Below are 16,516 nucleotides of genomic sequence, written 5' to 3' on the forward strand. Positions count from 1 at the left end.
GAAAACATTCGATTTCATGTCAAAACTACAATATTTTTTAGATTTAATAAGTGTACTGTTGCCTTCCTTAGCCATAATCTTATAAGAGGGCAAAAATATACCTTTGCATACATACTTTTTAGATAATGCTAATCTAAATAAGGAAGACAAATACAAAATACTTTGCAACGTGCTTCAAAACAATTAATAAAAAGCCCGTTTAAACACTTGAACACTACTATATTGTACTGAATGAAGCTGAATAATGAAAAACACGTGACATTATTTGACTGTTCAGCATCAACAGGTTACACACTTAACGTGATTGCTCTCAAACAGTCCGCACTGCCTAATACTTCATGAAACTGTATGAACAAATAAATAAACCAGAACATAATGTAGCATAAATACCCCAGATTCTCCTCTTTTTGGGTCTGTTTTCACGCTTTGTGTCGATTTATGTGTTTATTTTGATGGCGAAGCGGTGCTGTAATGAGGAAAGGCTTGAATGAGGGAGTGTCGCCATCTTGCGGTGAGGACCGGAAACACGGTAAAGTCACATAGCATCATTTTTGTTACACAATAATTAATAAATTATTGTACAGCAATGATTAATATTTTTCATTTATCTGAGTTTTGGGGTAGAGGTTAATAAAACACAATTTAATGCATAATTGAATAGTTAATACGAGTAATGATATCATGTTTTTACATTCATTTTCACCACCAGTGCATCCAATATCAGTTACATATATCAATTTTTCACATTCAGTTAAATTCTCTGTTATTTAAAGGCAAGCCCTGCATTTCAAAACAGCGGAAACCCAAAATTCCCAAAAATCGGAAACCCAAAGTTTGTGAAGCTTTGACTGTACACGTTTATTAGTTCGAACATGTTAAATGAAGTTGTGAAGTGAATAAAGGGAATTTAAGATGCTTTTAAGATATTTTAAATTAGGTCGTCCACGTCTAAATTGTGCATCTTAATTAATGAAAAACATTTTCCGGTTTGCAGTAAAGCCCGCGAAAAGTGTCTCGCTTACCTCATTTACAAAAAATGTATATATATTACCCGAAATAATCACAAATACAACACTTACATATTTTAAAACTTTACAATAACATAATATTTTTATTAGCTATATTTATTCATAAAACGGCTGCAGTATACGTTTCAGAAATACTTTTATCATGCTGCTCTGTAAACAACATACGTGTGTAAATAATGCTGTTAATGTTGCCGAGCGTGGTTACTAAGGATGACCCACAACTCTTTTAATATTTAATATCGCCCAATCAGCGTCAGTGAGCGGAACTGGAGGCTGAATAAACAGAAAGCAGCAGCAGAAGGATCCGTTTATTTGATTATTATTGGTTTATTTGAGATGTACAAGTCTTACCAGCCGCTCAAACCCGCGACCAACAAATTCCTGCAGCAGAAATGGGACCAAACACAATACCAGGAGCACAGAAACAAGGTCTGGGCCAAACTATTATCCAAAATACTGTTTAAAACGAGCTTCATGAAGTATTTTTGTCTAGTTTTAAAACATTAAGTTCAATTGAAATGAGAAATGAGGTTACTAAATGTATTGTCAATAATGTTTACTTTTAAATATACAGTTGATACAAACGTATTAGCCCTCGTGAGAAATTAATGGTTTTGAAATATTTCGCAAAGTGCAATTTAAAGGCTTAACTAGGTAATTTAGGCAAGTTAACAAAATGTTCTTTTTCCAACAACAGAACAAAGCACTGTCATTCAATAAGGAGGCAAATAATTTTGACCACAGAGTTTTTACATTTTTAAAATATGTTTTCATATATATTGCAGCCAAACTGCAGAATTTCTCCAGAAACAAACATGTAATGCTGTGAGCAATATTAAACAGCCCTTGGGAAATACTTGAATTAAAATTAATATTTCACAGGAGGGCAATAACTTGGTCTTTAACCCTAATTTTTATGCTGTGTTATGGGGAATTTGAAGTGTCTGGATCAGTGAAGACTGCAAAAGTATTAGCGCAATTCTGTATTTAGAGTTGAAGTGATGAAGGTGTCTGTGTTTGTTTTTCTAAGGTGAAAGAAGCCTCACCTGTTGTGGACACTAAAGGCATCCAAACACCTGCTCATGTTCAGCACAAACTGAAGAAAGTGCAGGTGAACATTCATTCATTCATTCATTCATTCATTCATTCATTCATTCAGCTAGTCATTCCTTTAGTCAGCCATTCATTTATTCAGCTAGTCATTCATTCATTTATTCAGTTAAACATTCAGTCATTCATTCAGTCAGTAATTTCTTTTGTCATTCACACATTCAGTCGTTCATTCGGTTATTTATTCAGTCACTCACTCATTAATTCAGTCACTTATTCAGTCATTCATTTAGTCATTTATTAATTCATTCAGTCACTCATTCATTTAGTCATTTATTAATTCATTCAGTCATCCCTTTAGTCATTCAGTCAATACCTCATTCAAGACAGTCATTCATTCAGTCACTCACTCATTCAGTCAGTCACTCACCCATTCATTAATTCACTCATTCAGTTATACATGGTCATTCACTCATTCAGTCAGTCACTCACCCATTCATCAATTCACTCATTCAGTTATACATTGTCATTCACTCATTTAGTCAGTCACTCACCCATTCATCAATTCACTCATTCAGTTATACATTCAGTCACTCACTCATTCAGTTATACATTCAGTTACTCACTCATTCAGTTATACATTCAGTCACTCACTCATTCAGTTATACATTCAGTTACTCACTCATTCAGTTATACATTCAGTCACTCACTCATTCAGTCAGTCACTCACCCATTCAGTAATTCACTCATTCAGTTATACATTCAGTCCCTCACTCATTCATTCAGTCACTCACCCATTCAGTAATTCACTCATTTAGTTATACATTCAGTCACTCACTCATTCAGCCATTCATTCAGACACTCACTCATTCATTCAGTTATACAGTCACTCACTAATTCAGTTATACATTCAGCCATTCACTCATTCATTAGTCACTTATTCATTCATTCATTTATTCAGTTTTACATTGCTGCTCATTCATTCAGTCACTCACTCATTCAGTTATACATTCAGTCACTCACTCTGTCATACATTCACCCATTCATTCACTCATTCAGTTATACATTCAGTCACTCACTCATTCAGCCATTCATTCAGACACTCACTCATTTGTTAAGTAATAAATTGACACTCACTCATTCAGTTATACATTCAGTCATTCATTCAGTCACTTATTCATTCATATATTCATTTATTCAGTTTTACATTGCCGCTCATTCATTCAGTCATTCACTCATTCAGTTATACATTCAGTCACTCACTCTGTCATTCATTTACCCATTCATTACTTCACCCATTCAGTTATACATTCAGTCACTCACTCATTCAGCCATTCATTAAGACACTCACTCATTCATTCAGTTATACATTGACACTCACTCATTCAGTTATACATTCAGTCATTCATTCAGTCACTTATTCATTCATACATTAATTTATTCAGTTTTACATTGTCGCTCATTCATTCAGTCATTTAGTTATACATTCAGTCACTCGCTCTGTCACTCATTCAGCCATTCATTAAGACACTCACTCATTCATTCAGTTATACATTCACTCGTTCATTCAGTCACTCACTCACTAAGTCACTCACTCATTCAGTTATACATTCACATACTCATTCAGCTATACATTGTCACTCTCATTCATTCAGTCACTCAGTCATTCATTCACTCAATTAGTCATTAATTTGTTCATTCAGTTACTCATTCATTCATTCATTCATTCATTCACTTATTCATTTATTAACTTATTCAGTCACTCACATATTTATTCATTCATTCATTTATATATATTATAAACAAAAAAAACTACACATTAATTTCCTGTCAAAATAAAAAGTTCCCGTGTTAGTTTACAGATGAATTTAGACTCAATAACTGCACTCTAAAATTAGATTCAGATTTACATGAACTGTATTATTTTAAACTAAAAAAGGATCCCCCTAGAAACATTCGGGAAATTTCATAATTAAAAATAATTGGTAAAATAGCGATGAATTCTTAAGCACTCGGCAAATAGTAGTTATTAAGTTGTTAAACAGTGCCATTTGCCATTTCTTTGTAAATATTTTCAAAATCGAGCACATTTCTGTATACAATTTTTTTTATTACTAAATAAATAGTTTAATTCCGTTTCATTTTACATGACGTTTCAAGTCACATGTTTGCCTTTGCTTTTTCTGAATCTTTGTTTCATTATTACTGAATGAACTGACAAAAAAAAATCTAGGGTTTAAACTATCTGAAATTTAATCCGATCACATTAGGTCATAACAATGATTTTTGCTCATCAGTCAATCAGAATCAAGCATTCAACAGACGTGTGGAGTATGACTAATGTAACTCTATGGTAAAGTGTGCTGTTGTTTTCAGATGCAGGAGGAGAGACTGTCCATCATCGAGAGAGACAATCGTCTGCTGTCCTCCAGACTGAACATCATCAGTCGCTCTAAAGGCATCGTGGACCACTGGAATCATTCCTCCCGTTGCAGGTGTGTGTGTGTATGTGTGTGTTTATATTGATTAGTGTGGATGTGACCCGGTTGGCGGCTGTTTATCTGAGAAGGGTTTCGGGTTTTCTGATCTCCGGCTGCGTCTCATATCATCTGGAACTGACAGGCTGAATCTTTAATGCTCTGCTGTTGACAAAGGCAGTATGAATTATTGAGAGACACATAACCTGTTCTCCATCACACCTAGGGATCCGGAGACTACAGCTTTAGCTGGAGCTCAAATACATCGCCAGAAACGTTCGGGTTTTGTAGGTTTATTCATTTGGTAATTTTTCTTTGGCTTAGTCCCTTTATTCATCAGATCAGAGGTTACCACAGCAGAATGAACCGCCAACTATTCCAGCATATGTTTTATGCAGCGGATGCCCTTCCAGCTGGCATCACGGTAGTGAATGGGTAGCACAATCGCCTCACAGCAAGAGGTTGCTTGTTCCAATCCTGGCGAATTCAGCTGTTGTTTCTGTGTGGAGTTTGCATGTTCTCCCCGTGTCGGCGTGGGTTTCCTCCGGTTTGCTCCACAGTCCAAACACAAGGGCTATAGGGTAATTGGATAACTAAATTGTCTGTGGCGTATGTGTGTGAATGCAAGAGTGTATGGGTGTTTTAGCTGGAAGGGCATCCACTGCGTAAAACATATGCTGGAATAGTTGGTGGTTCATTCCGCTGTGGCCACCCCTGATAAATAAGGCACTATGCCGAAGGAAAATGCATAAATGAATAACGATTTCACCATTTTCCAGTCTGAACGCAGAGAAGCGGAGAGAGAATCTTCTTCAGGTGACGAACGAAAACCTGGCGATTTACCAGCGAATCACGACGCAGAAATCAGACTACAGGAGGGAACTCTGGGAAAGCGACTGGGAGAAAGTAGAGCGCAGGAGAGACGACATCGCCCGATACCCACGAGGACTGACCAGCAAACAGGTGTGATTCACAAACAATTAAAAGAGTTTCTGTCATCCTTTACTCACCTGTTAGACTGACCTCCTTCTGTCCGACCCTTTTCACAAGACGGTCATGACACGTTTAATGGAATATAAGCAGCCTCTAATGGTGAACATGAATTAATCCTATTGTTTATAGTCAGACTTGATGAATGAAACACTTTGATTGACATTCCCCCTTTGTATGATGTCATCAGAGAGGGAAAGCTCCGCCCACTAGTGCCCATCTCTCCCTCATTAGCATAAACAGCAGCCCTGAGTGAGAAGCAGCCGTCTGTCCATTCGCCATTAGAGTGTTTGAGCTGCTGAAGATAACGTCAGCATAGACTCAGAGGATTATAGATGTGGAGTTTTAGATGAAGCAGCGACAGGAGCGACAAAGACTGACACTGAAGCACACCTGACTAGCACCGAGAACACAGCTAGACCTGTTTTCAATCTGCTGCATTAACAGATATTTTTTTCACAGTGTACTTAAGTTTAACTTCGGCTTGTGTGAGGAGCTTCTGCATTATTTCTATGATATAAATAGAAATGTTACAGAATATCTCAACAAAAATGTCTGTTGTCCAGCAGAAGGCAGGGAAGACGGTGCAGTTTAATGGAAAATCGTGTGAACGGAGGGAGAGTTCGTCCAGCGGTGTTGAAGACGAGTCGACAAGCACAACTGAAGATTAATAAGTCAACCAATGACTAATTAACATCAGAATATTCAAATAAACTCACCTACTGCTGCATAAATGAAGAGGATGTTCAGTTTCTGTGTACTAAAACTCTTGATCTTGATGTTTAGAGCAAGAATAATTTCATTAAGTTATTAAAAGTCTCTACACTGTGAAGAATTTAATGACAGAGTCAAGACAACAAATTTTTGTGTTGCTTTAATGTAGTTTTATAAGTTAACCCTTATGTATTGAATTGACTGTCGTTATGTTGGTGGGTGTTTTAGCCCCATTGACTCCCATTATAATCATGTTTTTTTAATGCAAAGCCATGACAGCATATAATCATGCATTCTTGATTTATTTAAATATTTATTTATTTATTTATATATATATATATATATATATATATATATATATATATATATATATATATATATATATATATATATATTTATATATAACATACATGCATTAAAATAGTTACAAATATAGTGCACATAAAATATAAAAAATAAAAAATATTAAATATCACATGCATTTTCTGCAAAATAATCAAAAGCAAAATAAACATAAATTTTTTTAAAATAAATAAAATTTAAAAATAAAATATAATAAAAAATGTTTAAAAAAAAAATAAATAAATAAAATGTTACATGCATCCTCCAATAATATAATCACAAATAAAACAAACAGAAAATATTTTTAAATAAATAAAATTAAAAAATAAAATATTACATGCATCTTTTGATAAAATAATCACAACTAAAGCAAATAGAAAATATTTAAAAAGGAATAAAATGAATAAATAAAATATGACATACATCTTCTGATAAAATATTAACAAATAAAACAAACATGAAAATATAAAAAATACAAATACATAAATAACAATTAAACTAAACGTAAATAAATAAATAAATAAAATTTTAAATGCATTTTCTAATAAAATAATCACAAATAAAACTAATGTAAAAAAATGTAATATTACATAAGTAAATCACAAATAAAATGAACAGAATAATAATAAAAAATTATTACAATATTACAATTTTGAATAATTATTACAAGCATTTTCTCATAAAATAATCACAACTAAAACGACCGTAAAATATTTAAAAATAAAATATATACATAAAAAATGTCACATGCATCTTCAAATAAAATTAATCACAAATAAAACGAACGTAGAATATTTTTTAAATAAATAAATATTAAATGGATCTGATAAAATACAAATAAAACGAATGTAATATATATATAGAAAAAATGACATGCATGATAAAATAATCACAAATCAAGCTAAATAAAAAATAAAATAAATAAATAAAATATTACATGCATCCTCTAATAAAATAATCACACATAAAACAAACAAAAATTATTTATAAAATATATTATATATTACCTACCTTTTGATAATATTACAATGATTTCTAACTTTAGATGCTTTAAAGGAGTCTTGACACTATTAGCACACTTTAAAATCCCACACTGACCTTAGGTTATGAAAAATCAGCTTCTGAGAAGCATTTTCCTCAGTGCAGAGCATCCATCATCCACCGGAGGGCAACACAAGCATGTTTATCAGGTAAATTAAATGTCCTTCTGAAGCCTGGAAATGAAAGAGAAGCAGAAACTGATAATAAACGGAGTTGTTTATTGCTGTGCGTACAGTCTGTGTGAAGATGATGGAGGACTGAACCTCAGGCTGACGCAGAGATTTCAGCCTCTACATCTTTATTAATCAACAATATTTCTGTGCAGTGTTTTCTGAGGACGGCCTTGTGTTTTATTGCTCTGGTTATTTATTAAAAGCATTTTCCAACACTGAAATCTGTCACAGTGTGAATATCCCAAAACATATGCTCTCCTTTCCATGCAGAGCCATAAAACATTAAAGTGAAATAAAAAATGCATGAAGACTTGCATTCAAAAGGTTTTGAAATGTTTTCAAAAGAAGGCTCCTTTTAAGTGGCAAATATCATTTTCAACTGTGAAATATTATCATAAAAATGAGCTGTTATCTATGAAAATATACAGTATAATGCAGATTTATTCCTGATTTAAAATGCAGAATTTTTCATCATCATTACTGCAGTCGTCAGTGTCACGTGATCCTTCAGACATTTTAATAATATACATTTTAATCAAGAAATATTTCTGCATGGCGTGAAAAAAGTAGTCTATTTTAATAGTGTACATTGTTAGTCTTAAAGAGAGAATTCACCCAAACATGAAAATAAACTCACTATTTACCTACATTTGAAGATGAACACCTGTAACCATTGACTTCCATAGGAAAATCAAATATGAAAGTCAATGGTGACAGCCTTCTGGCATTCTTCAAAATATCTTCCTTTGTGTTAAAAAGAACAAAGTTTAAGGTGAGCTTTTAGGTTCAACTTTAAGGTAAACAATCAACAATAACCCACTGAAAAATCAGCATGTTTTGTCAATCTTTAATCAAAATCTGACCGTCTGCTTCTGCTTTGGAAAGATTGGCTGAAGTATGCGTAGCCATGCCACTCCTATAGTTTGCTGAGGTACATAGATATTTACATTAGATGTCGCCTACGCTGTTGTTGTCTATTGGATGGAATGCGTCAATAGAGCCGCCATTTTAGTACAGGGTAGCGCTCCTTCAAAATTAATATGGGACCAAAGTGCAGTGGAGGACTGGCCATCCAGAGCCAGAGATATACACATATATCTATGATCGGGAGTTTTCCTGCTGGTCAGTATGCAAATATTTTTTTAAATTACGAAAATGATCATTGTACATCACTTCTACATCAATGGATTAGTGACCGCACAGGCATTGCCGACAAAAAGTGTGTTTGTGTGCATGGAAATGTATTATCCTCCCTCCTTGTTAAAATTCACTTAGCCGAGAATAATAGAAGTTTAGCACCGGAGCATCTTGTTGTCATATTTCCATGGTTTTGCTTATATTATTCAACAAAACTAGCATAGGCCTAGTATTTACTGAGTTGGTGCTACTTTGCCTCATGGTAAGCGCACTAAGTGACTATTATCATCAATAGCCGTGAGCTCAAAAGTTCGTAACAAACAAAAACGAATCTTAATCTTACCTATGAGATGTCCTGCCTCTGTGCTTTGTTTTCTTTGTTTGCTCGTTACTACACCCGTACACAGCGCAAAAATACAGCATCTTTAGATTTTCTTTAGTGCGACTGAATGACTTGTCCTGGAAGCACTGTACAAATATGGCAGCGCTATTGATGCATGCTCAGCATCTGTATGCGATATAGTGTATATATCCAACACAATCTCACAGCAATTCGTAACTTTTTGATTTAGTGGCTAATTTATATAAATTCGTACAATCTAATTCATACATTTTAGTAAGATTTGCTCATCCCCCAATGACGGTTGGGTTTAGGGGTGGGGTTAGATGCCGCGCCTCCTTTTTAAAATCGTACAATTTCGTACGACTGAACTCATACAAATTCGTACGAATTTACGGCTGATATATCTATGGCTGAGGTTAAGGTGAGAGGAGAAGCGCAAAAATAAAGTCCAACCTCCAACTCAATATTTATTTTGTATATTATTTATTTTTAGGGGTGGACTTTTTATAGATTTTAATTTTCTGGATTCTAGGATGACTACAATGTTCCACATCAAAACTCATTGAAAACAGAATTCGCTTGTATAATTATAAAAATGTCTTTTCCGTCACTTTTCACATCTTAAATTCTAGGTAGAAGAGTACAATTCACAAACTGGGAATTGTGAAGGAAATACATGCGTGTAAATGAATTATGACCTTATACGCAATTTTAAGTTCGCAACTTGAGAATAAATGTCTAAAACGTGAGATGTAAAGTCAGAATTGCCTTTTATTTTGGAGAACGCTAATCGAGTGTGTTAATAAACAAAACCCTTACAAAAAGTAGGCCTACTGCAGTTTTTTTTACTGCCATTTTTTAAAGGAATACTGCAGATTTAGTTAAATTCTGAAAAGTGCAGTTTTTTGGACACGAAAAAACGGCATTATTTAAGTATATTGGAGTATTACTGCAATGCAACTGAAGTACTACTACACTGAAAAAAAGTGTTGCATGCAGAACTGTTGCAAACAATTTATTTGTGTTGAATGTAACAAACAAATTAGGTTTAATAATGATCAACCTAATTTGTTTGTTTATATTCAGCCCAAATAAATTGTTTACAACCACTTAACATAAAAAATTGAGTAAATCCAAGGAACCATTTTTGAATAATTTTTTTTCAGTGTACAGTACAACGACTGCAATAGAACTGATGTGATACTACTACTATAATGAAGTACAACTACTGCAATGAATGCTAGTACTGAAGTACTACAACTATTATAATGCAGTACTGCTATTGCAATGCAACTGAAGTACAACTACTACTTTTCCTGCTCAGTGGACAATAGTTTCCAAACGAGGTTTCAGTACTTCAGTTGTATTGCATGTATTCTATATGACTTTTCAGAAGTATAACTAACTACATAAATACATCTACAATACATAATACAACTTAGTGTACTATAATTATGCACCTAAGTGCAATACAATACAGAACTTATCACTATATATATATTTCCCCTCTTACTGATTTAATGTTACTTCAGTTGTACTGCAGATTGTATTGCTGTTGAACTTTATTGTATTGTAGTTGATTAACTGTGTTTATACTTGACTGTATTGCAATTTAGCAATTGTTTTTAATTTTACTGCAGGTATACTTACTGCTGTTGTACTGCAGTTATATATGTAAGTGAACACTTGCCGGTTAAACTGCTGTGAGGGATCATTCAGCAAAACAGACGTCTGCAGGTCCATCTGGAAGATTTCCTCAAAGTTTATCAGAGTTTCGTTGCATTAGCACTGCCAAATTTCCCTCAAAATGTGCTGATATTGATGCATAAGCTCGTCAAGCGTATAACGTGACTGACCTGGCCAATCAAAACAAAGTGGGCGAGGCTATTCGGAGATCACGAGCGTTAAAATTCGGCGCGAAATTGAAAAATTCGGCTTCGTTTGTAACGGTCAACAGGCGTAAGGTAAGAGCTGTTTTATTATATTTATGAAAGCTATCAATAGTAATAGGCCATTATATGATGCGTGAACTATACACAGTGTTTTTCAGCCAACGAACTTCAGGTGAAAGCTTTATATGACTATTTTAAATTGCATAAGGTTACTTTTACAGCATAGATGTTGTAATGTAATTCAAATACAATCATTTAAATAGACTTAAGCGTCCATTTGGTTGTTAAAACAAAGATGAACAACCGCTTAAACGCAGGCGCCGTCATTAGAGCAGGCTAGCGTGGAAATTCTAAAATAAACGTAGATAAGTAAACGTAAAAATTCGGTGCAAAATTCGAAACATTCGGTCTGTTTTTAACGATCAAAAGGCATAAAGTAAAAAATGTTATATCTCAGCTGTTTTATGATATTTATGAAACCCATCCACAGTAATAAGCTGTTATGTGATGCAAATTATTGGATTTTAAGTCACATTTCGTTATTTGTAATTGATAATATGCTGAATGAATTGCGTTTTTGATTCAAAACAGAAGACAATGTGGCCTATTATGTGATAATTCAATTATTAAATACAAGCTTACATTTATTTAAAAAGAACTTATACTTTAACAGTAAAATGAAAAAAAATGCTGAATTTTTTACTTGAAATAAAAATTCTCATAATTCGTGCTTGCATTAATATTCTGCTCGCGAATTAACCTGAATTCAGTCTATTCCTCAGTCAAAGATGATCAAAAGACTTCAGAAGATTTGACAAAATATGTTTTGACACTAAGGTGTGCTTTTATGTGAAAATAAATGATTGTTGCATGCAGTATTGTTGTGCAATTGACTTGGTATGAAACGCTGCAACTCAAAGCTTCTGAAATCTCTCCACCACAGCTCTCTGAAGCACATAAAACAGAATCTTTTAATAGGAAAATACATTTATTTATACAAGGTTCACAGACCGGCACAGGAGACCTGAAAGATGATGTGATGCTGGGAAACGGCCATAAAACTGGAAAAGATAGACTTCTTAAAAACCTAAATTCTATGCTTAATAATGTAATAATACGAGTGTGTTCATCTGCTGTTTGCTACCAAGACTGAAATGATGAAGTTTCCATTTAAAACAGCACATTTGTGAGCCTATCAAGCCTGAATAACAAGTAAACATGATGCTGCAGGGTCCAAAACAGGTTTCATTTGAATTTTAATTCAATTTGTAATGAAAAGTGCTGTATTAATTTAGAAAAGAGCTCAAAAGCAGCAGTTCCACTGGACTTTACACTAAAACACATCAAACACTTCAACACCCACATGAAAACAGTCATTAAAAACCTACAGAGGACACGATGGAAATATGTATTGCTGTTTATAAGATATTATCTGTGCAAATATCTATGAATTTAAAGACATGAGCTCAAACCAGCATGTTTGCCCAACACAATCTCACAGCAATTCGTAACTTTTTGATTTAGTAGCTAATTCGTACGATCTAATTTGTAAAATTTAGTACGGTTTGCTAATCCCCCAATGACAGTTGGGTTTAGGGGTGGGGTTAGGTGACACGCCTCCTTTTTAAAATCGTACAATTTCATACGACTGAACTCGTACGAATTCGCCACTAAACTGGCAAAATGTAAAATACTTACTTTTCTCATGAGATCAGGCTGGTTTGCCTTATGATTTGTGTTCATGGCAGGTTATTTTACACATGATAAATGAGTAATAAAGGTTATCATATTACTATTATGGCTGAGCAATATAGGATATATATATATATATATATATATATATATATATATATATATATATATATATATAAATTACAATACAAAAAAACATACTACATTTTCCTACACAATATTTTACTTCAACATTTGAATACATATAAACATTTTGAAATGCAAGAAATCAATTAATTAACATTTAATTCATTTTACGACAAACTCGTTTACATAAATTACTAAACTACTAGTGTTATTAGCAGTAATGCCACTTGTTTATATCAATTATGCTAATAAATAATCTCACGCAGTAGTAAATAAAATTAAACTGCATAAAATCATTGCGATACTTGTTGCTTATTTTATTACAAACTTGAGATATTGCTATTCGATATATATATTATATGTGTAGTTAGCATCATAGTTGCGCACCTACTTAGTCATAATGTATGTAAAATGGCTACATTATTTAAATCGTTCAGCCACATTTTGGAGTGACACAAAACAAAAACATAATAATGGCATTAAACTGAGGACGAGGAAAATGAGGACAAACAAAACGTGCAAAAACGTTACAATAATACTTAATTTTCACCAGCAAAATAAAATTTGATAGATCACTCATCACTATTTAGCATGTCAAACTAGCATTTCTATTACGGTTCTATCCAAATAATATTGGTTGTTGAGTGTGCAAAAACGTTAAATAACGAGGTATTTTTGGTAAAATCGTTTGGCATGATATGAAAACAGAAAAAAACTAATTTTAAGAATTTGGAAATTTGGTGACGATATCAAGATTTAAAAATGTAGAACTGCATTAGACAATTGACCAGTATTTGCTGCACAAATTTTCAAGTTTTTTTTTTTTTTTTGGTTGTGAAATTGTTACGGCAATTTACTGCATATCTTCCGTAAGTTTGTCTCATTTACAAAAACTCATTCATGGAAATAAATTGAAATAGTACAATAAGGAAGATACCTGTGAATAAAAAGTGCATACAATCTTTGTAATACTCATTTTCGTCAGTAAGATCAAATTCGGCATTTCGCTCAGCCCTAGTTAGTATCATATATGAAGTCCAATAGCAGTATACAATAAATAAAATAAAATATAATAAAATTTCTAAAAAAATTGGCACCAACATCAGTATCTCAATAGTGCAGAGGATGGTAAAAATGGAAAATGCCAATAAACACAAATGGCCGATTATCGCCGCAAACTTCCATTCGTTACACACACTTTCATCCACATCCTGGTTGTAAAATCGTTTAGCGATATATCTCACTTCCTCCATAATTTTGGCTAGTTCTACTTCTAATAAACAAATTAAATGTGCATTTTTTTACTAAAACATAAAGACTTCTGTAAAAATTTTGAAGTGACACAAACGAATCAATGAATCAACATTCAATTGATTTATCAACATAAACTCATTCATGGAAATAAATCTAAAAACTATGAGGAAGATGAAGTGAATAAAAAGTGCATTACATCGTAATACGAATTTTCATCAGCAAAATCTAATTCAGCATTTCGCTTAGCCCTAGTTAGCATCATATATGAAAGTCCAATCCCAGTAAAAAAAAAAAATAAAAAATAAAAAATAAATAATCAGATGAAAAAATGGCTTCTAAAAAATTTGGCGCCAACATCAAGATCCCATTAGTCCAGAGGATGGTAAAACTGGAGAACGCAATCAAACACAATTGATCGATTACCGCAGTCACAAACTTCTATTCGTTACACACATTTTCGTCTGCATCCTGGTAGCGAAATCGTTTAGCGATACTTCCTCCATAATTTTGGCTAGTTCCAGTTTATATAAATACTAAATTGAGGAAAATAAAGTGAATAAAAAGTGCATAAAACTTTTTAATACAAATTTTCGTCAGCAAAATTAAATTCGGCATTTCGCTCAGTCCTAGTTAGCATCATACATGAAAGCCCAATCCCGGTATACAATAAATAAATAACTAAAATAAAATAAAATAATCAGGTGAAAAAATCTTTCGAAATGGCTTCTACAAAATTTGGTGCCGACATAAGGATCCCGATAGTGCAGAGGATAGTAAAAATGGAGAATGCCATTAAACACAATCGATCGATTACCGCCGCCGCAAACTTCCACTCGTTACACACACTTTCATCCGCATCCTGGTCGCGGAATCGTTTAGCGATATATCTCACCTCCTCCAAAATTTTGGCTAGTTCTAGTTCCAATGTCCCGCCCACAATCCCACTTGTGACCCCGCCCCTGATCTGAGCTCCCGGCAACAGCACGTCATCTTCACTGTTGGCCATCAGTCGGCTGCAGAGGACGCTGTGCGATTCGTGTGCCGTGTAGTGGACGCCTTCCATCCCTCTGAAGCCAAAATAAAGCATGTTCCCGCCGGCGGCCTGCAGCGCCCCCTGGCTGACCGACAGCTCCACGCTGGACACACTGCTGCGACGGGCTGGTTTATTATGGCAGGCCAGACGAATTCGGTCCTCGCCGGGACGCCGCATACGGAGAAACCACGCACACCAGTTCAGGAGCAGAACACGTGTCTAGATTAAAAAAACAGACACACACACACACACACACACACACACACACACACACACACACACACACACACACACAAGCAAGAGTCTCATTCATCCATGCTTGATTAGCTCAGCAGTATTATTTGCATAACTCAGAGATTCGCTGAGTCAATATGACTGAATCAATTAAGGTGACTCATCATCATGCTGTTGGGGTTTTCCGGAGGAGTTCGCTGCTTTACTCACAGTGCACAGCATAAATGAGTACATTCATATTTTCATCAATTCTCAATGAATATAGACTACATGTAAACAAAACAGTTTTATTAATCAGTGATATATTTATTAAAATAAGAGTTTGGTCTCCTAACATCCTTATGAATAGGGAAATAATACATTTAAATGTGTTTCCCAGTACTGGGTTGCAGTTAGAAGGGCATCCGCTATGTAAAACATATGGCAGAGTAATTGGCGGTTCATTCCACTGTGGCGACCCCTGATAAATAAGGGACTAAGCTGAAGGAACATGAATGAATGAATACATTTAAATTCAAATGAGATTTTGGGGAAAAAAATAATCAACTAGACAATTTCAACTAAATGTAATGGCTTTTAAGGTTGTCTTGATTTATTAAGTTATTCCAATTTAATAACATTTTATTTAATATGTTTCACTATATGCATTGGGTTGTACTTATTTTTGCATCATCATCTTAAGCTGTTTTGTTAGATCAGCTCCAGTTTTGTCTTTGTTACTGACTAATTTAATGTACGTGCACAAATATATTAGTATAAAGCATCCTGTAGGAAATATTACAGGAGGGATCTGTGAGGGCATGAACTCATTTATGCCTGGAACTGTATTTATTTACTATTGCAAACAGCATGCCGTCATATATTCATGCATGTCTTTGTATTTTTTTGCTACAAAAATGTATTAACTTCTTGCATGGAGCAACTCTCTGTTTCAATTGGACTTTTCCCCCATTTATAATATTGTGTATTTAATGTAACTCACAACTTTTG

At 33.9% G+C, this 16,516-nt stretch overlaps 2 protein-coding genes and 1 long non-coding RNA gene across 6 annotated transcripts in view; 2 read left to right on the forward strand and 1 right to left on the reverse strand.

Moving 5' to 3' along the window:
• Positions 1-831: 831 nt before the first annotated feature.
• On the forward strand, positions 832-6,283 carry si:ch211-284k5.2. Of its 2 annotated transcripts, none has more exons than XM_005174216.4 (5): positions 832-1,457; positions 2,059-2,139; positions 4,455-4,573; positions 5,335-5,518; positions 6,115-6,283. In XM_005174216.4, the coding sequence occupies exons 1-5, from the start codon at positions 1,365-1,367 to the stop codon at positions 6,214-6,216; spliced, it is 579 nt and encodes a 192-aa protein (XP_005174273.1). In that variant the 5' UTR covers positions 832-1,364; the 3' UTR covers positions 6,217-6,283. The 2 variants fall into 2 exon arrangements, with proteins under 2 accessions (XP_005174273.1, XP_697280.2); XM_692188.5 differs by having other exon boundaries at positions 991-1,457; positions 6,112-6,283.
• Positions 6,284-11,180: 4,897 nt separating this feature from the next.
• The window catches only part of LOC141380857 (uncharacterized), a 31,472-nt gene continuing 26,136 nt past the window's right edge, over positions 11,181-16,516 (forward strand). For both annotated transcript variants that reach the window (XR_012400165.1, XR_012400164.1), the window contains exon 1: positions 11,181-11,259. This is a non-coding gene — a long non-coding RNA (uncharacterized lncRNA). The remainder of the gene's footprint in view (positions 11,260-16,516) is intronic.
• Positions 14,083-16,516, reverse strand: part of LOC101882451 (neuronal acetylcholine receptor subunit alpha-7) — a 31,611-nt gene continuing 29,177 nt past the window's right edge. For both annotated transcript variants that reach the window (XM_005174221.6, XM_073942579.1), the window contains one exon: positions 14,083-15,511. In XM_005174221.6, the coding sequence (XP_005174278.5) occupies positions 14,957-15,511 (555 nt within the window). In that variant the 3' untranslated portion in view covers positions 14,083-14,956. The remainder of the gene's footprint in view (positions 15,512-16,516) is intronic.

Source organism: Danio rerio, chromosome 25 (assembly GCF_049306965.1).
Source record: "Danio rerio strain Tuebingen ecotype United States chromosome 25, GRCz12tu, whole genome shotgun sequence".
Classification (NCBI taxonomy): Eukaryota; Metazoa; Chordata; class Actinopteri; order Cypriniformes; family Danionidae; genus Danio; species Danio rerio.